The sequence below is a fragment of the Poeciliopsis prolifica genome, unplaced genomic scaffold (genome assembly GCF_027474105.1).
Source record: "Poeciliopsis prolifica strain line A6 unplaced genomic scaffold, Auburn_PproV2 SCAFFOLD009, whole genome shotgun sequence".
Lineage (NCBI taxonomy): Eukaryota > Metazoa > Chordata > Actinopteri > Cyprinodontiformes > Poeciliidae > Poeciliopsis > Poeciliopsis prolifica.
In genome coordinates this window covers 13,531,299-13,553,814 of record NW_026562384.1, presented here as the reverse complement: position 1 = coordinate 13,553,814, position 22,516 = coordinate 13,531,299, and the positions used below count along the sequence as shown (strand labels likewise).

Sequence of the window (22,516 nt, the reverse complement as noted above, 5' to 3'; positions counted from 1 at the left end):
GTTTGTTCCAACAGAGGCTGTGTAGATTAAACAAAACAAATACTCAAATTAGCAAATAGACTGTTTTTTATGTATGCAAAATATTTTGACAAATTGTGTCTCCTTTCCTGTCAAAATTTTGGTGTTGAATTAAATTATTTTAAATCAAAATTTTTGGTTCAGCTCTTTATGATCAGGTGATTTATTGACAGAAAAATTAACAACCATATTTGAGTTGTCATTATAATTAAGAGAAAATAACTTTAGAGTCAAAGTTTGACAGGATTTTCAGGATTCCCCTCTGCTGAGGTATTTTTCAAGGAAATGTTTCACCATGAGAGACAACAAGAGCAGAGACAGAAGTGAGAAAAATGTCTCCATCTGTGCATTGATGCCCTTTTTTTATTACTCCGAATTCATTGCAGGGGAGTCTGAATCCCCACATAGGTGGATTCTTATCAAAGAAAAGAACCACATCTGGAGAATGTTAGCTTGTCAGCATCAGAGGACAAGGGGATACGCTCTGCTTCACGGTATAGAAAGAGGCCGAATTTACAGCAACATGAGGAGCAATCCTGCTCTTATACAGGAGCAAAAAGAGCAAAAGTCTGCAGACATGCAGGGAAAATTTCAATTCCACAGCATGTGAACTATTCGTCCGTCTGACACCAAATTGAATGGAAAAACTCTCAAAAGTTGATATCGGCTATGGAATATATTTTACACTAATTTCAAAGGAGTGCAAATGTAGTCTGGAATGGGAAAAAGTCACTCTCAGCTTTTTTACTGTGGAAAATCTTCAATATTCATGCTTCTGTCACACTGCTAAAAAGAAAAATGAAATGCATTTTGTGGAGGATTAAGTTCTGTCAAATCTGAGAAGTATTTAAGTCGATATTAGTGTTTCGAAAACAATGTATCTTTTTTGGTATTTTGATCATTTCTCATTTTCTGCAAATAAATACAAAATATTTACTTGGAATTTCTGAGACATGTTGTCAGTCGTTTGCAAAATAAAAGAACAATGTTCATTTTACTCAAACATATACCTATTAAAAGTAAAGTAGAGAAACTGATCAGTTTAAGTGGTCTCTAATTTTTTCCAGAGCTGAAACTCCGTCTGTCAAAACGAAACCCATTCGCAGCAGGACTAGAAGCTGTTCATCCATCCTTACAGGAAAGAAAGAAAGTCCAATTTATTTTCTTACACAAACTCAGTGAAATAATATTTCTAATGGTGGTTCTAAATAATTTCAACCTCTTTTAATTGAAGTGTGTCCTTTTGTTTACCAGCCTTGCAGAGACAACAATAATAAGATGAGCCTCAAAAACAACAGCGCAGAAAAACGTTTAATTACTGATTCAGAGATGGGAATCATGAGTTAATGTTAACAAATTCAACTATTAATTTAGCTTTTGCTTTGACAAGTGTTCAGCTGGAATTTGTGGCATTTATTTCACTACAAACTGGATAAACTAACAAGTGCAAGGACGTAGCCCGAAGGAAGAATGCATCAAATAAGTCAGAGAAGGTGACAGTGAGGACACCAGGAGATGTTTTACAAGGATGTGAGGACATTTTCTGCCCCAGAACATTTCAGCTAGTTCAGAATAAATTTCATTTGGTTGTAAAAGTTCCAGCGACTCGAGGCAAACTCCTGCTCCTCCTCGTCAACGAAGCAGCTCTGAGCTGTAAATCCAGATGACATCATGCAGTATAATCTTGTTCTATGGCTTTAGATTTCATAGTTATTCACGCTCGCTTTTGAGTGAAACACTGAGGGCCGTAAGAGGGAATAATAATAAGATTAAATGACACATTTTACTGTCGGATATTAGCTATTCCAAGGTGAGTTTCATTTGAGATCTTTTTGATGTGAGTTTCTCTGATTATATTCATATTACTACATCCTGTGAGAAAAATTACAGAAACGCTTTATTGAATGTTTCTAAATTTTGACTGGGACTGCAACCAGTTTTAATGTGTTCACAGAGATGCATGCTAGCACTTTGCTTGTGTTTGTACCTTCAGCTGAGTGCGAGTCAGCTCCAGGCTGCGCAGTCGGTGCTTGCAGCTCTGCAGCTCAACCTGGAGCTGCTCGGTCCGTGCGGCTCGCTCCCGGGCGCAGTCCAGCTCGTCCCGCAGCGTGCGCATTCCCCTCACCTCGTTCTGCAGGGAACGGTTCTGGAGGGCCACAAAATACAGAATCACACACAGCAAACAGGGTTGAGCAATGATCATGGGAAGATGTGCAGGAAACCCAAAGCAGAGCATGATGCAAGAAGAAGAAAATGTGCCTTTGACTGTGAGCACAGCGTCTGAATGTCTCCATTCCCAGCAGCTCCTAATTCAAAGGAATGTTTACAGCTTTCAGGTGAAGTGTTATAAACTAGGTAAGTTATCCAAGGTGAGAGACTGCAGTGGAACATGTATTTCAAACCAGTGAGAGTATCGTAACGTTGATCCCACCAAGTCCATATAGTCGCTGCAGTGACATTAAAGTTGTTAGGAGTTCTCATTTTAATCCAAGTCAGCATTTTTGCAGCTTCGTTTTGTCATCACTGCAGTGGAGTTGAGGGTTTCATAGGAAGATCAGTCATCAGAGCATAACAGTGATCAATTTGACATGTTACAAAAGTAGATATTAGTGTCTGCGCTGGACTGAGAGAAATGGTCGAACTCTGGCAATGTTCTCCAGATGATAAAATTTTGTGACATTTTTACAAAAAAACAAGACCTAGATTTTTTTTATTTTTAAGGATAGATTGTCAGTGCATGAAGATTTTCTACAAGTTTCTAATTCTGTAGTTTCAGAACTATTTGATATATTTGCTCTCAAGCAAAGTTGAGGCTTTTTTCATTCAGTGTCATCAACAGAAAGAGAAAAAGGCCCGAGAAACGATTAAGCCAATGATTAAAATGAGGTCAATAGTTTTAATTTATCGTGCAATTAATCGATTTATTGTTTATCCTGACAGGCTTACTTATCCGATAATCAATAATGACGGAATCAAAGAAGTGCAATCTATTATTCACGTTGTTCAAGTATTAATGACCGGTAATAGGACAGTGGTTCTTTTCTACTCCTAAAGTTGTTTTCTATCATTCTCCTGCAGGCCAAGCCAATTATTTATCGTTTGCATTTTCAAACAGCCAAATGTTTTATAATTTTAACAGTTAATTCATGTGAACTTGTTAAATGTGAAACTATAATCCCACCTAAGGCGCCAAAGTGGCTTGAGCTTCTACTAATTTCAATTTTAATTGTGTCTATCAGCAAAGGCTTTACTGATAAATGGCTCATATCAGTATCAGGGATGAAAAATAAATCATTTATTTTTTCTGCATATATCCAGACTGTGGTACGTCTTCGAACCTCTTTTTGAAGTTTCTTCAGCTGATCCTCCATCGTCTGAATCTCCTGCTTGTTATCCAAAATCTGATCACCTTTGTCTTCCCTGAAAACAAAAACAAAAACAAAAAACTCTCAGAGCTGCACGCCTTATCTTTCTGATGCTGCCTTATGGACGGATCTCTGACAGCTGAAGCAAAAAGTACAACAATAAAGTCAATAATGTGAGCAGGAAAGACATTAAAAAAAACCTGAAATTATAACTTGTGACTTGTAGCTGAACTTTGACCTTTGGATACATTTTAATACACAGCGGATATTAGATTGTTACCCGAGAACCCGACTCGTTGCTGAGTAACAAGTCATTTTTGTGCATAGAGAGGAGAGACAAAATTTGCACATCATTAACGCTGACCTTTATGACAACTTTACTAAAGGTTCTCCAGGGCTTTTCTTACACACACACACAACCCCACACACACACACACACACACACACACACACACACACACACTACATTTTTCTATCTTTACACTGACTTACATTCATTTTTCATTCATTTCTATAGCCTAACCCTTACGCTAAACCTGACCATTTCTTGTTTCACATCCTAAACTCCACCCCTAACCCAAAAAACAGCACTTCTTCTTTTGGGGAACGTAAGATTTGTTGGAAAGCACATAAACACTCACAATTGTTGTTTGAGGCGGCGGAGTTTGGCCTTGCTGTCGGCCAGCTGGAGGGCCAGACTCTGCGGCGGATCATCAAGGTGGCTCCCCAGCGGCGTCTGCATTGAATCGCCGTGGGTTTCACGCTCCTGACACAACTCTGCTATCCTCTGAGGAAGAAGGAACAAAAGTCTATAAAAACATCCTTAACACTTAATTTAATGCAGCATCAAAAGATTTCTGCAACATATTGGCAAATTCAGACATGTGAAATATGTCTAAATTCACAGAAAATTTGAATAAATTACAGATTAAATTATCTTAAAAACATAACGGTGTTGCTTACACCACATCTCAAAGCCCTTTTCCTACAGAAAGTTTTAAGGCAGATGAAAAAAATTATAATTTATTTTGAAAATAACATTTTAAATTTTTAGTATTTAAACTCACCATGCAGACAGCATTGTGTATTTTTACTTGATCATTATAAATTATATAGATTTTTAAATAACAGCTATATTTAGCATTTGCAAATGCTTTGATCAAGTTCATATAACAAGACATTTTTCTTAAACAAACAAAAATGACTTGTTATATTTACCAAGGTTATTTTTATTTTGCACATACACAGGAAATGCTGTTTACCACAATGGCAGGAGGAAGCGATGACACACTAAGCACCCAGAGAGCAATGGCAGTGAGAGATACCTTTCTAAATATAAATTCTACTATTTGTTTTCGCTTTTTATTTCAAGTTTTGGATTTTAGGACTTCACCTTTATTGTGGAGAAAATGACTCCTTTTTATTCATAAAAGTCCTCCCCTTAAGGTGAAAAGTTTATGCAAACCACAACGTTTCTGAAACACAAAAGAGCTGCGGGTTTGCTTCGGCCGACACGCCTGTTCACTGTTTTCTTCTTTGTTTTGTTTTAAAACAGAAGAGCAGACGGTCTGTCCTACGTACTGGAGCATCACACTCCCTTCCTGAAAAGGTCACTGCTGGCTGGGCTGGCATGAATCAAAGCCTTTCCTTTGTGTATCCTGAAACATGTTGAATTGGAGACACCAGACATCCTCCATTTAACTATGCAAATAAATATAAATATGCCCTGCAATTGAGGAGAATCACACTCTCAGAATCACACATTCAGTACCAAAAGAAACTCCACAGAATGTGAAATTAATGCATTTCTAAATAAGGTGGAAGTGTGCGAAAACAAAGGCTTCATCTCTTCTTACATATGTACAAAGTCAGGTTCTCGCCTTTTATAATTACACACTTCTAGCAGACACTATTATTATAAATCGACAACTAAATGCATCGAGGAAAGGGTGAGACTGAAGCATTTCAAAGATCGTGTTTATTGGGGAAAACAGAAGCTAGAAAGCTCTGAAACTGTTTTAATCAGCAAAAAACAGAAAGTGTCCAAATAAGTCCTTACGGGCCGGTAGCAGGGAGTACAGGTTGAAGTTTCCTGTCCGATTAGGAATATTTAAGAAATCTGAAGATTCAAATTTTGCTTAATAATTTCTTTAAAGCCGACACTGTCAGTGTGGGTTATTAAACTCACAATGAATCTTATTTTATTGAAAAATCACAGCAATATATGTGAAAAAGTACAAATTTGTTCTAACTTCACATGTTGGAATTGGCTAGAGGACAGACTCAGGTCTCGACTCGGTGAAGAGATTAGATGTGGCCTGGTGGGCGAGTCTGTCAGTCCGTCCGTCTTTCACAGCAGAGCAAAAGAGGACAGTGGCAGCTTTTTAGATGTTTGAGGCCACAGATATGATCAATGGATAAGATCAATGGATAAGATCAATGGATAAGATTGGTTTCACAGGTAAGTACCTGCTGATCAGCCCTACTGGCATCCTGCATTTTTAAATGTTTCCCTTTTTAAACACACCTGAATCAAAGGAATGGGTAGTTTGCACATCCCTGGATAACTTTATAACATACAGAGCAGCATTTAAATAATAAGCTCTTGAGGAATGACTTCTCAATAACAAACACCTGCAGAGTGATGCCTTGTAGTGTTGTTTTCTTTAAAGTTTTTAATTCCTTCATATTGTTGTGTTTCATTTTGTCATTTTATTTGATATTTTCTTTTATTTTATTCATCTCTGACGTTCAGCACTTTGTTTTAGCTGTTAAGGCTCCTGATAAATGATGATAATAAACTATTTTTACTTTTTTTCAGAGTATATACTTTTTGGGTTTAATCAATGAAACTTTGTAGGGCTAATGAATTTCATCTGTCCATTGTTATATTTAACAAATATGTTTCTATAAATCAAATCTTGGATTTTCATCCATTTCTTTCTTAAAATCTAATTATATAACGTTAATAATAATTATGTGCATTAGTTGATATGCAAGCCTGGATGCTCTCACCCAGATTTTCTCCTGGAAGGAGGTAATTATTCCTCGATTCCTGACCATACGAACCTCCAGGTGTGTGTCTCTCTGTGCCAGCAGGCTCTGGATTTGCTTGGCCATGGAGCTGAAGACCAGCTGTAACTCTGCACCTTCTGCCTCCACCAGCTCCTCCCACTGAAGAGGGAGCACCACTCTTGGATCCTGAGTCACCTGGAGCAAGGACAGTTCTTCAGGTTCCTGTGATAAAAATCAATGCAAGTCTGATCCAAACCAGCAGATCAGGGAACAAACCCTCCAGGCAGAGCGAGTGTGCGTTGAATACCAAGCATCCGCGTAGATTAGAAACAAGTACATTTTACATTCTGCCTGGCTCGACTCATGCATGCAAAACTAATGATCATGTTGATGGCTTTGAGAGGTTCGCGGGTGGAGGCCATATGAGCAGGAAGCAGGGGATGCATCCATCTACGCAGGAGGAGCACTTCTCACCTCTGTGATTTATTAGGCTGAAAACTTTGGCAATAAAAAGGCTGGTGGGCTACATGCTGTTCCTGAAATTCAGCCACACTGCTTTTCAGCATGCTGTTTTTGTGAAGCTGGCAATTATTAATGGAGGGGGTATTTTCAAAGAGGGAGCCAAGTGGCATTTATGCTTTAACAGACAAGAGAGAATAACAAAAAGCAAGAAAAGATGAAGCGGTGATGTGACAGAGGTGGAGGTGGAGAGGTGGACATGACGGGTGAAAGATCCATCACCAGGGGGCAGCCAGAGGTCCCGACAAGGCAGCCGGCAGAATGACAACTAGCTCATTTTCACACTTACTTGTAGCATCAGAAAGAGGAATAATAATCCCGCTCTCTTTGCCTACAGGCAGACACCACAGAAATACTGTGCAATATATTATTTAGGGACAAATGTGTTCTTTAGAAACTCCCCAGGACAAAATATACCCCAGCGAAAACCTTTTATGTTTTTTAGGAAGGGTTGCATCTGATTTATTTCACACATCTACTTCACTTACCTGCTGAATACAGATGGCAATGGCTGCCTGGGTCTCGATGTCCAGAGACTGGATCTGCTGGATGAAGGTCTCCTTGTTCTCACACTGCACAAAAAATGATGAGGAGAAATGAAATGCACGCACAAATGCAATTTGTATTTGGAAAAAAAAAAAAAAAATCCCTGCAAGGTAAGGCTCGTATTACTTAGTCAGCTGAAGGTTCTCCTGAATAATTAATTTTAAAATTTTGGGTTGTACATCACACAAAATACAAAGGACAAATTAAAAAAGGACATCTCGTCCAGATACAAAAGAATATGCAGGTTTAGAAATTCATAAAAACAACTTCTTTCTAAAAGACCAAAATCCAAACTACAGTAAAAGTGGAAAATGCTTTCAGATCATAAAAATTTCAAATTACGTGGTGAGTGGATTCACACACCATTGAACCGTGTACGAATCCTTGGGAAGGTTTTCTTTAGATCAGAGAAGAAAAAGCAACATTGCAACATTTTGTCAGGTAACTAAAAATTCCTGCATTTGAAACCTTTGAAAGCGTCTCAGCTATTTACGATAGTAGATCGACTTCATTAATGTTTCTGTTTCTCATCTTTGGCTTCAAAATCTCTTTAATCTTCAGAGACTCTTCTTCTTAAAACAGCACAGAAAGAAACATATGATTCATTCTTTTGGCCTTTAATTGGTAGTGAATTGTTTTGTATCTTTTATTCCACCAGGCAAAAGGATAAACCAGTCGCTTGTTTGAAGAGAAATAACTAATTCAAACAGAACTATGTCGAAACACAACCGTTGTATGAAAGTAAAAAGCTCAGTGTGTGTCGACATGTGGAGGGAGTGATCGGGGAACATTTCTTCTGTGTCCCAAGGCTCTGATGCCACCACTGATTCAAGTTTGGAACCGTCAACAGACTTCCTGGCTTATCACTCTGGCTTTAACACTTATCACCATGGCAGAGATCCTGAGTTCCCTTCAGCAACGCAGAGCAAGCTGCCAAGAAGAAGCACAAATGGCTTCAGGAAAGAATAATCAGGGAAACTGTGAAAGTCCTGGAGATGAGCTTGAATATTTCTGTGGAGAAGAAGAAAAGAAACTTCCAAGGATGAGAAGCGCCAGGCTAATTGTGCCAGGTGAATTATTTCCAATCACATCCTGAGCGAAGCAAGTGGAGGCTTGAGGTAATTGCACATTTTCAGTACGGTGATTTTAATATGTCAATTGAAGAAACTCTTTTTTGCTTTGGTCTAAGTTGAATCCAAGAACCTTTAATATAAGCAAAAAATAAAAGCTTAAAAAATGTTGGGGCTGAAACAATCAGATTAAATGATTATTAAAATGTCAATTAATTTAATAAGCAATTAATTATTAACCGGAGTAAAGGCCATTTGTCGAAAGAACAACACAGTCAAAGCAGTAATTATATTGTGCATTTAAGATTAAAAAAATAAAAAAATAATTTTCTATATGTATTTTCTACACAGAACAAGAGGCAATTCTGCAGTATTACCTACTACAAATTCTCAAAAAATATCTCCTTGTAATCACTTTTTTCTATCCAAATATTAATTAATCTAAAAAATAATCAACAGATCAACCTGACCCTGTATAGACGGCTGAGCTGTACATGGATGTCAGAAGTTTAAGTTTTTTTAGCTGCATTCTTTATTAAAACGATTAAGCATTCTCCAGATTTTTATATTTAAATGAAAATAATTGAATTATTTGTTTAGTTGCATTTTTGTGCATTTCCAATTCAGCATAAAATAAACTTAAGTGGTTAAATAAAAAAATGTGTATCTGATTTTTTTTCTTATCCAATTAGTCATCAGAATAATTGACAGAATAACAAATTACCAAAATAATTAGTTAGCTGCAGCCCTAAAAAAATCCCCATAATGGCAAATTTTAATAGGAAAGAAGTTTTGGTTTTATGATTCATATCTAAAAGCGTTATTTATGTGATTCCCTCCCATTTTGTGTGTGTGTGTGTGTGATCACCTGCACTGCACACCCCAGTAAGAGCAGCAGCAGTCTCCGCAGCTCTTCCACAGCTGCCTCTGAGGACACAGAAATAACTGTCATCATCCTCATTATCATCATCATCATCATCATCTCCACCCTGCTCTACAGTCCCCCCCCCATCATTATCACCTTAATGTGCTTCATAGATCGCCCAGATACGGACTTGTGCATGAAATAATGAGTTTCTGGAGGCTGAGAGACACACCACTGATAGGATCATCTTGTTATCTCGTACCTGTTAGGGGGTCCTGCCCCAGTATGGCAACATTTGGGAGCGGCATGAGGATCAACTGCTGCAGGTCTTCCTGTATGAAAAGGATGAATGTGGAGAGTTAAGCACAAGTAATTTTCTCGTCGGCCCACTCTGTCTGCTGAAAGTGGGGCTGGATTGATGCCAGGAGCAACATTTTCCACCGGGCTGCTGCAATTTGTAGTGTAAACAAAGAGAAGACGCCAAATGAGAACGCTTTTATTGCTCTATTTTAGCTGAAGAAGGCTTGGTAAAATTTGTTTTAACATATTCCTGCTTCTAAAATTTCTAAATTGGATCCATTTAGTAAAAACAAAGAGAAAGGGATAATGTTATTACAGGAATAAAAATTGATGAAGTGTTTTCAGTTATCGCCTCTGATTCTGTAATATGAGGGTAATGTGGGCACTGGGACAAACACACTGAGACACAAAGATCACATCAGACGTCATCTGCATCAAGAGTCACAGGCTACACACAGTTAACAGCTAACATAACCAACAAACTACCCTTTAAAAACGCTATAATATTGCAATATTGCCGCTTTTCTCTTGTTTTAGGTGAGAAGATGTTTCTGTTACAGATTTACAGAGCATTGCAAACATACAAGTTCTACTTAAACCTTTCGAAATTTGCTCATATTTTAAGCAAGGACTTTCTTGGGCCTTCATGTGATGGACCAGCATAATTTAGAAGTAAAAAGAAAAAGAATACAATGTTCTCTTCTTTTTATATTAAAAATGGTGAACACCCTCTGCCTACTGGCAGTTCAGCATTCAGAGATTTTTCTGGGCAAAGTAACTCCAAATTATTTGTGGAACATCTAAAGTATTCAAAAGCAAATGCAGCCTCGGAAGCTGAAAAACATCAACACAAAGCTCGCCGATACGCTACTGACTTACATTTGCAAATCATCCAATCCAGGAGCAATATTCATTCTCATTGGTAATGATTGGCTGAGACCCAAGATAGACCGGAAGATAAGGATGCTAGCTTCTGCAGTAATGCTAAAATATCTTCCACTGTGCATCCAACTGAATATTAAGATATGCTTGGTGTTTAAACTATTAAAATATGCAGTTGTAAATGATTTTAGAAAGTGTTTCAAGTTCGCTGATTTTTGTAATTTGCAGGCAGCTGTGGTTCCTAAACGCTGTGACTACAGAGAGTTCACTGTACCTCTAAATAAAGATCAATACAACCAACCTCAGTTTAACTTCTGTAAACTGGTCAGAAAAAGGCCTCTCATTTAAACTGACAGGCTGAGCACATCAATCAGGAGGCTAATGTGGAAGAGCTGCAGACCTCAGATCTGACAAGAAAAGATTTGACGGGGAACACGACAAACATGTGGACGAAGGCGGTGATGGCACCATCATGATGTGGGATGGTTTTCTTTAGCAGGGACAGTGAAGCTGCTGATAGAAATATAGATTCTGGAAGAAACCTCTTCTATTCAGCCATTTTACTGTCAGAATGGCCTCGTAAAAGGAAAGATTTATTTCCATCTGAAAATGTGAGGCGAAATCTGATCATTGATACCCACAGATGTTCTCCATGTAACCTTTTGTGAAGAAAAATAAACATTTTATTCTCTAGAACTACAAAACTGGTGGAAATACCTCTAAAGTATTTTTAACCAATTGCAGTAAAAATGCTTCTGTATTGATTGAAATCTGCCCCACATGTCAGATTTTGAAAATCATATATTACACATGAATTCGACCAACCACAAAACTTCTCCATTACATGAACTGACGTCTATATTTGCAATAAGACAAAAATGGTTCAAAAGCATGAATACTTTTCTTCACTCTATTTTTTGTCTGATTGTATGATCAAAATGTGAAATCAATCCACTTATTCCACATTTAGAAACTCTTCTAAAAGGCAGAGATTACTAAAGCTAATACATTTCCAGCCCATTATCTTCTAAAGCCAGGCAGAATAAACTCTTGATTGTTCAACAAAGCATCTATAATGTGTTTCAAAGGAAACGGCATGATGGAGGAGCGGCAGAAGGCCCAACATCGTGGTCAGCTTGTTTCATCAAGTTGTAATTTGTGCTCTGAGCTCTTGGACAAATCTCCTGGCTCTATTAAATGACGTTGAATCAAGCTGGACTGCAGACGCCTCAGACATTTCCCATCCAGAAAACCTGGCTTCCCTGGCAGCAGCGGAGGCTTCGTGGTGCGGGTCTGCAGTGCGCTCCTCCTCCTCCTACATCTAATGCAGTCAGACTTTAGCAGGTGATCCTTCTGTTGCTCATTTTATTTAATTAGTCTTAGACAAGAACAGCATCCCGGGTAATTAAAAATATTTCTGTCAAAAAGCCACACTCTGACGTTGGCGAGCTCCTTCCCCAAATGCTCTGGAAGTCTGTTCACATCCATCAAAGAAAAATCAGACTGCAAGGAGCGAGTCGCAATCGCAACTCCTTTTAATTTATAAACTGTACAGCAGGAGAGTCAGGCAAGGACTTCCTTTAACAACTGCAATGTGCAGCCAACCTTACATTTATGCTCCTTTCAGGCCGTGCAGGATAATAGCCTCTGCAGCCCTGACATGGTCTTAGTCGCTCCGGATGCCAAATAGACTCCTACAGCAGACTAGACACTCTGAGAATTATATAGCAGCGGCGTGTTGTTGTTGGCATGCTCAGGCCTCTGTGTGAATAACTCCCTGCTAGGCAGTGCAGCCAAGATCCACGTACAGTTCAGGGTTATATTTGCTCAAATTTCTCAGCTGCTATAATTAAAATCGCTTTATACAGTAATGCATCCCTTCAGAGGAAATGTGAAAACAATACGAGGGACACACATTGCAATTACCTGAACTACGCTGTGGTTTCTGTGACAGTCGAACACGGGCAAAGTATTGTGCAAAAGTCTTGAGTCTGTCCTTGTTTCTTAATATTTTGCCTCCAAGTAGAGAGATATTGTTGTATTCTTTGAAAGTGTTCATGATCCAAACTTCTCAACATCAAAATAGCTTTTTACCCACCTCTATTATAAACAGATAGAAATACTCAATTTTTTTATTGCACATAAAAGTTTTAATTATCGATGGTTTTCCAGGTTTTGGAGAAACTTTTCTGAATGGTTTCTGGAGGCCTTTCAAAGTTTTTCTCCAGTCTTTTTATTTATATTCAGTTCAATCCCTGTCCATTTTCAGACGAAGACTTTTTGTTTGTTAATTAACTCATTTAGGAGTAAAAACTCAACACATCTCATGCATTTTGTTTCTGGCAGTCTGACTCCAAGACATTGTTGGCTCTAATTTCTTTAGCTGAATTTATTTTTATCAATCTTATAAAACAATATTTCCGCACCCAAAATTTTTTTCCGGAAAACTCAAAACCTGGCAAAAAACAGATGAACGTCTGAAATATAATGTATGTTTTTTTATGAAAATTGCTTGTTAACACAACAAGAGTCAGCCAATCTAGGCCTGTTGAAGAAAACTTGCTGTAGTAGAAACTGGGAAAGGAAGCAGCTTCATTGTCTTTGAATATGGCGTGGTTGCTGGTGCCAGATGGGCGAAGCTGAAACTGCTAATCTACTGGGATTTTACACACAACCATCTCTAAGGTTTATAGAGAATTTTTAAATGACCCAGAGAGTAGCAGTAGTTTGGATGGAAATGTCTTTTCGCTGCCAGGAGTCAGAAAGAAACAGACAGAAGCAAAACCTCATGTCAGATTATCTCTAACTGGTTTCTCGAGAAGGATAGTCAGATGACGTCTGTTACGGCCAGTGGCCTTGTATGTTTTCCTTTTCTCTTCCTTTTCTGTATATCTGCAGCTTTCTAATTAAATTGACTCCTCTGGGACCTGGATGCAGATCCCAGTTCATCCTCCTGTGCCATTCCCTGAGGTCCACAGCAGAGCAGTTGATTGGCTCACCAATTGTCAGCTCCACCAATCTGTGATGACGAATCCGTTAAAAACCCAAGACTTCTTGGGAGAAGGCGTGGCAGATTCTTTGTTGAGACAGCTTGCCGCTTTGTTGACTGCTCTAAATAGCTTTGTCTTTCTGTGAGCTTTTGTAAACTTTGATAGTTTTTGTGCCTGTGTGGGGTTTGTAACTCTACTCAAGATTTGTAGTTTGTTTTTTGTTAAACCTCGTTTAACCTGGACTAAAGGTGGAATTTTGCTTTGTTAAGATCTTTGGTTTACAACTCTGATTGTTTTGTGGATTTTATTTAGTACTTCTGGTTGTAAACCCCTACCTTTTGATTACTGCTGATTTTTACCCTTTTGTTCTGTTAGCCCTAACCCCAACCCAAACAGTAAACCCCAAACTGTTAAACATCTATGTTTCTTTAATGCTCATTCTCCTTCCCCCTGGCTGAGCTGGGTCGTAACGATGTCTTTCAATGAAAATGTATTCGAAGAAGAACAGATTATGTTTATAAGAAACAAAAGTTTCCAACAGTTTTCAGAATCAAAAAGGAAATCTGTTAAAAAAAGTTAGACAACCTGGCTCCTGGGAGAATGAGGGAAAAAATAGAGATGGTTCAACATATTTGAACGGTATTGCATGAAAGTTGTGTGAAATAGCTAGATTTACCTAAATATAGCATTAGAGTGAAATTTTGAGGTGCTTCCTTTACATTTTTATGCAACGTTATAAGTCAACTCCACCTACATTTCAATTTAAATGCAAACAGTTTGCTTTCTGCTCCACTGGATTTAATGGACAGTTTAGTTACTTTCAACATCCTACATTTAAATAACACATGGAAAACAAATATTTCACAGCTCCATCCTATGTTTGAATGGCTGGTAAGAAAAATGTAATAACTGAGAACAAATACTCTTCTCTCAAACTTCTAAATGTATCTGGTGTGTCAATAAACTCATAAAGATAAACTTCTGCTCTAACCACAGTCAGATGCGGCTCACAGTCCAATGGTCTCATGCTCATTATCTTATTTGGTCATGTATAATAAATATATCAACCAGATGTCTGATACCTTATATGAAGCATCTGCTGCATTGACAATTTTACCTTTGCATTCAGAGGACTGTGCCAACGCGAGGATAATTAAGAAAACCAGACTAGTTAAAACCTTATTTATTAAATGCTCTTTTCCCTTAAGAAATGTCATAATTTAGCTGCCACAGATCCCTTTAAGGACTCTATAAAATATTAATCAAGCGAATAAACACTTAAAATCCTGTTAGCTAGAGGTTGAAATGCATGCGAGTCATTTAAACAGAGCAAATCAAGACAACAGAGGAAATGAATCAGACCAAAACACAAAAAGGCTCAATCCAATGAATCATAGCTCCTTCACAGTGATTTTAAATGGTACTTTTACAGTAAAAATAAGTGCATCCAGTGAAAAAGCGCTGCTTTCACACATAATAATCTACAATTAGCTGAACCAACGTATTAGAGAAGCTGAGAGCAGAGCAGCCTCACTTCACACTCTTGCTCTGGCTTAAGTTTCTACTCTTTTGAGTCACACACTTGCCTGAGCCTCTAAGTAGCAACAGCGTGAGTGAGAAGTAAAACTGTGACCAATCCGGAAACCAACGTCCTCTGTGACAGTGGAGCCAAGTGTGAGAGCACCTGATGTAACACCAGTGTGCCTAATAAGAGCTTCCCATCTACTGCCTGTGTTTTCCGAAGCTCTGAGCTTTCAAGGAACATTAGCGGCTCACTAGAAATTAGGAAGTGAAACCTTGTAGACTCTGTTCAAATGCTGTGTGACAAGCTAACTAGCGCATGTTCAGTCCACCTGACTGGTGCTCGGAAATGCTCTCTGGGCTGAGAACAGAAGCTTTTGAATTATCCTCGGAGGAAATAATTGTGTCAGTTCCTGAAATGCCACAGGCGCCAACCATGCACATTGTGAAATGCATGATACTGGGAGCTATTGAAGAGACTTTTATGCTTTAGCCTTTAACCACATGTGTCTTAAAAAAAAAAGAAAACTCTGCTTGAAACTCCTCCATTTTTTCTTCACCCCATTGGCCTGATAATATGAAAGGACGCGTCTACTGAGGATGGAAATTCTGCGTTTCATCTTCTCTTTTGTGCAAATGCTCTGTCACACCCCCGCACACACTTCAAACTCTATACAGTGTCCTAAGGCAAAATATTAATGTGCTACGACTGACACTTGAGCTTCATCTTGTCCTGTTTTACCACCTTAAAGCAAGTCAACAACTTCTCTGTTTTTCAGCCTCTTCTCCCTTGCTATTTGGTGTAGCCTGGAGTTATGTTTCAGCATGAATTTTCATACTTTTTTAGCTTACAGTGAGCTCTGAGGCATTTCAATCCTTCCAGACAACAAAATGATTGCACTAGTGTTTATGGAAACAAACGATTCTAATGAAGGTGAATGAAGACTTACAAATTAGATTGATAGTTTTGCTTCTAATAGCTTACTTGCTAAAGCTAAGTTGAAAGAGGAAGATTGCATCATCACATTGATAGAAAAAGCTGAAATTTGGTTTAAAAACACACGAAGAAGCAAAGATATACATTTCTTAAACATTGAAGGCACAAATTAAAACTAAAAGACATCGCCCTCGATTGTCGCAGTCGTTATGCTAAAGATTTACAGCCTCTCTAAGGTTTTAATGATCAATCTTCCAGCCTTGATTTGATACTAATAATAATACTTAACTCAAAACATACTAGAAGATCATTGTGCATTCAGCGGTTTTCCTCCAGTGGAAACTCATAAAAATATGGATTTGCCCTGTGGTAAACAATTTTGAGTTCCCTCTGGTGATTTAATCTCATAGCTCAGTTTCTGCCGCCTCCCCACTGGGAGCCTCCCCTACCTGGTAGAAGGCCCTGAGGTGCCGATTTAAAATGGAGAAGTTCTGGACTCTTAGCATGTGGTCATCTTTCTCGCTGTTGTAGAGTCGCTCCACCTTGGGGTTTGGGTCTCTGGGTGAACAGAAAAAAAAAACAAATCACTGTGTTGTGTATGCTGCCGCTTGATCAAACAGCCCAGCAACACGTCTCTCCAGACGAGAAACTCTTATGCAACTGTTCATTTAAGCAGAGTAAATAAAATCTTAATGAGGTCGAGAAGCAGGTAATGTGGACCCACATGTAATTATTTGCTAAAATAACATTGTTCAGGTCAGACCAAATTAATCACCCGCTCCACTAAAATCTTGTCTTCCCTGATAACAGACAAAAGCTTTTCTCCAGCAGAAATTTGAACAAGAGGACAAGAAATTCAGTGGCGATGACTAACAAGTCATTTTGTGATTTACTTGAAATTTGTGGGTTGTTCATTCAAGCCAGCCATTCTTTCTCAGAAGCGGCAGAACAATATGAGGTTATGAAAGGGTGGGTGATGAATGTTACATCACATTTTATTCAAGGAGAGAGCACTAGGATTCTGCTGCCATGCTTGTAGCTCTCTGAGGCTGAGCTGTGGCTCAGGAAAAACAGGATATAATGTCTGCTGTGCTCGCCGCTTCAGTTCAGCGTTTTAGCGTGTTAACATTTGCTAATTAGAAATACACTCATGGGAATCAGCTATTTGGAAAGTATTTATGCATAAGGAGTTTTATGGTTCCCTAGGTGCAAACAAGTACTCCATGTCATCTGATGTACTGCCTTCAATTCAGAGACATGTCTATCCATCACAGATCTATTTAGAAGACCTTTGCTACTTGTTCAATGTTGTTACTCTCAGTTATATATATTGCATTTAATTTACCTGTCCAACATTTTTTAAGAATCAAGGCACAATGTTTCACTTTCATCTTTGCTTCATAAATTGTTTTTATTACTGATTGATCTAACTAAATACAGGCCATTCTTGGTTTAGAAAAAAACCATAAAGATCCTAAATACATACCCAGAACCACAATGGCCTAGTCAAAGTTATTACCTAAATGCAACTGAAATTCTGGGACATAAATTGAAAGTTGATGTTTACAGACACTCTCTATAAGCACTAGATATTTTGTAAACACCAACGAGTTAAAATGTTAGTATCTAGATGTAGATATACCCTTAAACAGGCAGCTCCCCGTATATAGTGACTCACTTTTCATATTTGTAAAAAAAAATATTAATTTGTCTGAAATTTCACAATTGTGCACAACTTTGCGTTGGTTCAGTAGAATCTATATGAAATATATTGAGGTTTGTATTTGCAATGTTACAAAATTGTGAAAAAGTTTAGGGTAAAAATATTAAATATTGTATTCTACTTGCTTGTTTTAATTAGGTTCTGTTGCAAGGAAAACTTTGAGGCAAAATTACTCTTTTCAAAACACCCACATGTGAATTTACAGAAACAAAGTTTCTTTGCAAAAACAGGTTTAAAAAGGAAAGTTAAATCTCTATGCAGCACGCAGATCTTTCTGTCTCAGGACGCCAGAGCAAGGTTAAACTTTCTAATTATCGCTCTCCTCTGAAAGCAAAGACTGTTGTACAGTTAAGATTCTGTCTATAATTATCTGAAAGTTTGAGTAAAAAAATACATCTTTAAATACCTTCATTATAAAGGTATAAATATCACACAGACAGCAGTGTAGCATCAGTTTGTTTGAAGCTTTTTTGCATCTTTTCATCTTGTTCTGCCTCCAGAGATGGGAAGAAAAACTTTATGACTGATGATTTTCTAATTGTAGATTGGAGCATGTGTTTTCTTCCTGGATCTTTCCAAAATGGAAATTGTTATTTTTTTATTTTTTTTATCTGTAAAATATAAGAACCTCCTTGACAGGTGAAAGCAACACCTGCTTGTAGCCTAAAAACCCAGAACTAATCACTTATAATGCAGTTCTTAACACATAAGGTCTGTTTTAGACTTTAATGGGAATAATAAACATTTTTAATGGTGAAAAAAATTGTAAAGTCTGAACTAAACAGAAGCTTATACATGTTTAGATATTTCTGTCTACATTATCATGTATGATATATCAAAATAATGTATTAATTAATATCCTCACACATCAGATCATATTCCTTATGCTATTTAATGTAATAAAGCATTGTGCACTGAAGAATATATTTAATATATTTGCTCTCTTCAATCAAAGTTTTTTCATGGTCATGTTTTTGATTTACCCAGTTTATATTTCTGATTCATTTGTCTCATCCAAATCTGCCATTTTACCCTCTTATTTCACTGGAGTCTGTGGATGGCAGCAATGCAGCAAAGAGACAAAATATTAAAATGATAGTCTTACATGATCCTCATGACTTCATTGAGAAAAATGCCGTTGGTCAGCCTTTTGTAGCGCTCCATAGCATTCTGGGAAACTGAGTTTACTTCCATATACTGGCTGTAGAGCTGGATGCTGGTCTCGTTCTCCACCATATTCTCAAACAGCTGAACCTGCGGGAGGGAGAATTTGTGGAATTATTTTGAAATCTGGTTTAGCCGTAAGTGTGAAGTGAGAGGTGGACAAAAATAAAACTGCAAAAACAGTGTGGACGAAGGAGGGATATGTCCTGATCCAAACATTTTCACACAGGAAGCCACTTGAGTTGGTGCACCTGGCTGAACAGGTGGGATTCATGCTTTCACACTGGGAAGCACTTCACAGTGACAAGCAGCCAACCAGGACAGCAGCCAAGGTCTCTTTCTGCTTAGATGAGCTTTGCCAATACAAAATGCAATTTTTCTGAAGGTTTTGTTCCATCAGCACCCCTAAAAATGCAATATTGGTCACAAACTTCGTCTGATAAGAGGACGCAGAGCAGCTTAAGAGCCTCCAGCCGTTTGGATATCCAACATATGAAAATCAGGATGAAGTCAGAGATTATGTGACTCTCTGAAAAATACTGAGAAAATAACAAACCTAAAGCTGGAATTTATTAGTTTTTCAGTGGTAAGGTACAACAAGAGGGAAGCCAAAAGTATAATAGGTCACCATAAACACTGCACACAGACCAGAAGGTTGAAGTTCGTAGAAACTGATTTCCTGTTAAATAAATCCAGCCTTATAAATGAAACAAATCCTCATGTTATTTCTGAGACAAAACACTGACTATTCAAAGTCTTCCAATTGTTTTGTCACATTAAATGCACAAAGTTTAAGGTTTGTTGTTTACATCGGAAAGTTACAGACAATGATTTGGAACATCTAGAGATAACAATGTCAGCCGATTCTTCAATGACTTTTCCACTGAAAAGAGTTCGGTGGAAAAGAGCTCTTTCCACAGATCCCTCTTATAAGGGAAATTAATAAAGTTGGCATTTAACTTTGGTCCAGACTTTGACTGGACCTTTCTAACATGTGAAAATGATTTGATCTCAACCAGTGATGTTTGAAGCAGCAATAAAGCTTCAAATCTCTCCTTAGTTCAGCAACTTGAATCAAATGAATGAGTTACCATCAGGAGGAAGTAGCTAAGTCATTTGATTTAGATGTGTTAAAGCAATATTATTGTTATTATTTTTATTATTATTCTGCACCATATAATTGTGGTTTGATCTGTATGTTTATGGTTGTTTTCCTGCTGGAAGAGGAACCTCTAGTCAATCTCAAGTCTTTTTCTGCCTCTAACAAGTTTACTTCCAGGATCTGAATCCCAATTTTCCCTCTTTCAATGCTACATATGTGGCCTCTCTCCACAACTTCACCTCTGACCTTTCCACTGTGTTCGCTCATGTTCCCCAACAAACCACTGAGGCCTTTGCAGAACAGCTGGATTTACACAAATTTAAAATAATACCAAACAGGTGAGCTCTGTTTACTAAAGGAAACTGGTAGCACTGGATTTATTTAGCGGTATCACAGTTCAGTAACTGTGCAGTAACAGATTTTTGGCCTAGTTTGTGGTAGTAAAGTGACACATTTTTGTAAAGCAAAGTGAATGGTGTCACTTTCAAAACAGCTCTACTGACACGGAAGTGTTCAGACTGAAGGGGAAAAAAACGCTGGTCATTAAATGGCAAAGGAAACAGCCAAAAGGAGAAGTAGCGTTTGCTTCTCTGCGAACATAATCAAGAATCTAACAAAGAGACTTTATCATTTATTTGAGTCAGACATTTTATATGTGAGATAAACTGATCAAGAAGATTCTAAAAATGTTTGAATGTAAGATGGAGCTTCATTAGGATTGAACACAAACTGTAGAAAACATTTTTCTACATTATCGCCTTGTATTCCTCCATTTGTTGAAATTTTCTGTAATCCAAGGTGACAAGTAATAAATGACATACCCACTGCGCCAGCGCGCTCCTCATGAATTCCTCTATCATCTCCTTCATTCCGGACTCCATTGTTGTGTTAACGAGGGCTCAAATGGAGAAGTAATTACAAAATATCATCAACTTTCCTGTTTTGCGATGAATCAAAGAGCGAGGATCCATGCTGCGTGTGCTGCGTGCAGCAGCTTGACGTGTCTGCGGCCCTCCCTCCACCTCGCCTCTGTCTTCCTCTATGATTGTGTCAGTTGGTGTCAAAAACCGCAGCGGAATTTCTCAAAATACACATGTTGCGTTTTTCTTTTTCTTTCTTTTTTTTCCAGCACACGTCATCTCACTCAAGCAGGATTTTAAAGTTCATGACAAAAATGTGGCAAGAAATGTCTCATCAATTCTCTGAAAATCATTGTAAACTGCTTTAAAGGGACACTTCACCTTTGAAATGATGCTGTTAGCACTCCTGTTGTTTATTGATTTAATGTTGCTGAAAACAACATGACTGCATTTATTCGTGGCCTCAAAGTTCAGATGAGGTTTCTTTTGTTTGTTTTTTTTTTTGTTTTGTTTTGTTTTGTTTTGGGTTTTTTTTACCGCAATAATGCGTGTGGATGTAAATCAAGTACTGTGTAACCCTGACCTCTGCTGGTTGGGAATGGAATTGCATTCTTTCTTGTTCCTGATAAATGATTTGCATCATTATTTCCGTAACAAAACCACTCAGGAAATGTTCTTTATCAAGACGAATAGATAGATAGATAGATAGATAGATAGATAGATAGATAGATAGATAGATAGATAGATAGATAGATAGATAGATAGATAGATAGATAGATAGATAGATAGATAGATAGATAGATAGATAGATAGATAGATAGATAGATAGATAGATAGATAGATAGATAGATAGATAGATAGATAGATAGATAGATAGATAGATAGATAGATAGATAGATAGATAGATAGATAGATAGATAGATAGATAGATAGATAGATAGATAGATAGATAGAATAATTTTATCAGGAATTAAAAACTTAGATAGATACAATAATTTTATCAGGAATTAAAAACTAAATTTTATTGCATTGATATATTTATTATTATGCATTTTTGATTCGGATCAAATGAAAGGCAAAAATTTTATTCATAATTGTATTGTTCTATATTGAATTGACTCAACTACATATTTCTGAATTGAATCAGTTTGACCTGTGAACTACAACATTTCCCAATGGTTATTCTAATCCTCTTGTTTCAAGCAAAATATAACTCTTGAAACCATTTGAACTTTAATACTCAACATATTTAATCATTACCAGATTACACTGGCTTTTAAAAATGAACTTACTGTCATAAAAATAATTCTTTCATATTTGCTAGTATTTGCAGCTATTATCGGACTTACCCTGGAAATAACTTCTGCTCTTTACTTTGTTGGGAAGTAAGTATTATGTTTTAATATTTGATATTGAAATCAATTATTTACTCTGACTTTTAATTAGCCCCAATTTCCATTTGTGTTTCCTCATTAAAGAATCTTGCCTTTTGCAGGTATGCTCGTTAAGAATTAAAAGGAAACATTCACTGAACTTATTTTGTGATACAAATTTTATTCCAGAAGATTGTGCACACATTGGGTAAACCTGTACCTATAGGACAAATCACCGTGACTTGTCCTTTTTCATCTTTGCAGAT

General features: G+C 37.5%; 1 protein-coding gene across 2 annotated transcripts in view; it reads right to left on the bottom strand.

Annotated features, from left to right (window-relative positions):
• ccdc88b (coiled-coil domain containing 88B) overlaps positions 1-21,012 on the bottom strand; it is a 53,973-nt gene extending 32,961 nt beyond the window's left edge. Inside the window, exons 1-10 of one of the 2 annotated variants that reach the window (XM_055034457.1) lie at positions 20,839-21,012; positions 18,857-19,005; positions 16,478-16,586; positions 9,661-9,730; positions 9,402-9,460; positions 7,406-7,489; positions 6,453-6,620; positions 4,025-4,170; positions 3,357-3,438; positions 2,006-2,164 (exon numbers count right to left, since the gene is read on the bottom strand). In XM_055034457.1, coding sequence (XP_054890432.1) covers positions 2,006-2,164; positions 3,357-3,438; positions 4,025-4,170; positions 6,453-6,620; positions 7,406-7,489; positions 9,402-9,460; positions 9,661-9,730; positions 16,478-16,586; positions 18,857-19,005; positions 20,839-20,898 — 1,086 coding nt within the window. In that variant the 5' untranslated portion in view covers positions 20,899-21,012. The remainder of the gene's footprint in view (positions 1-2,005; positions 2,165-3,356; positions 3,439-4,024; positions 4,171-6,452; positions 6,621-7,405; positions 7,490-9,401; positions 9,461-9,660; positions 9,731-16,477; positions 16,587-18,856; positions 19,006-20,838) is intronic. The other variant, XM_055034458.1, reaches the window with a different exon arrangement.
• Between the last annotated feature and the right edge of the window lie 1,504 nt (positions 21,013-22,516).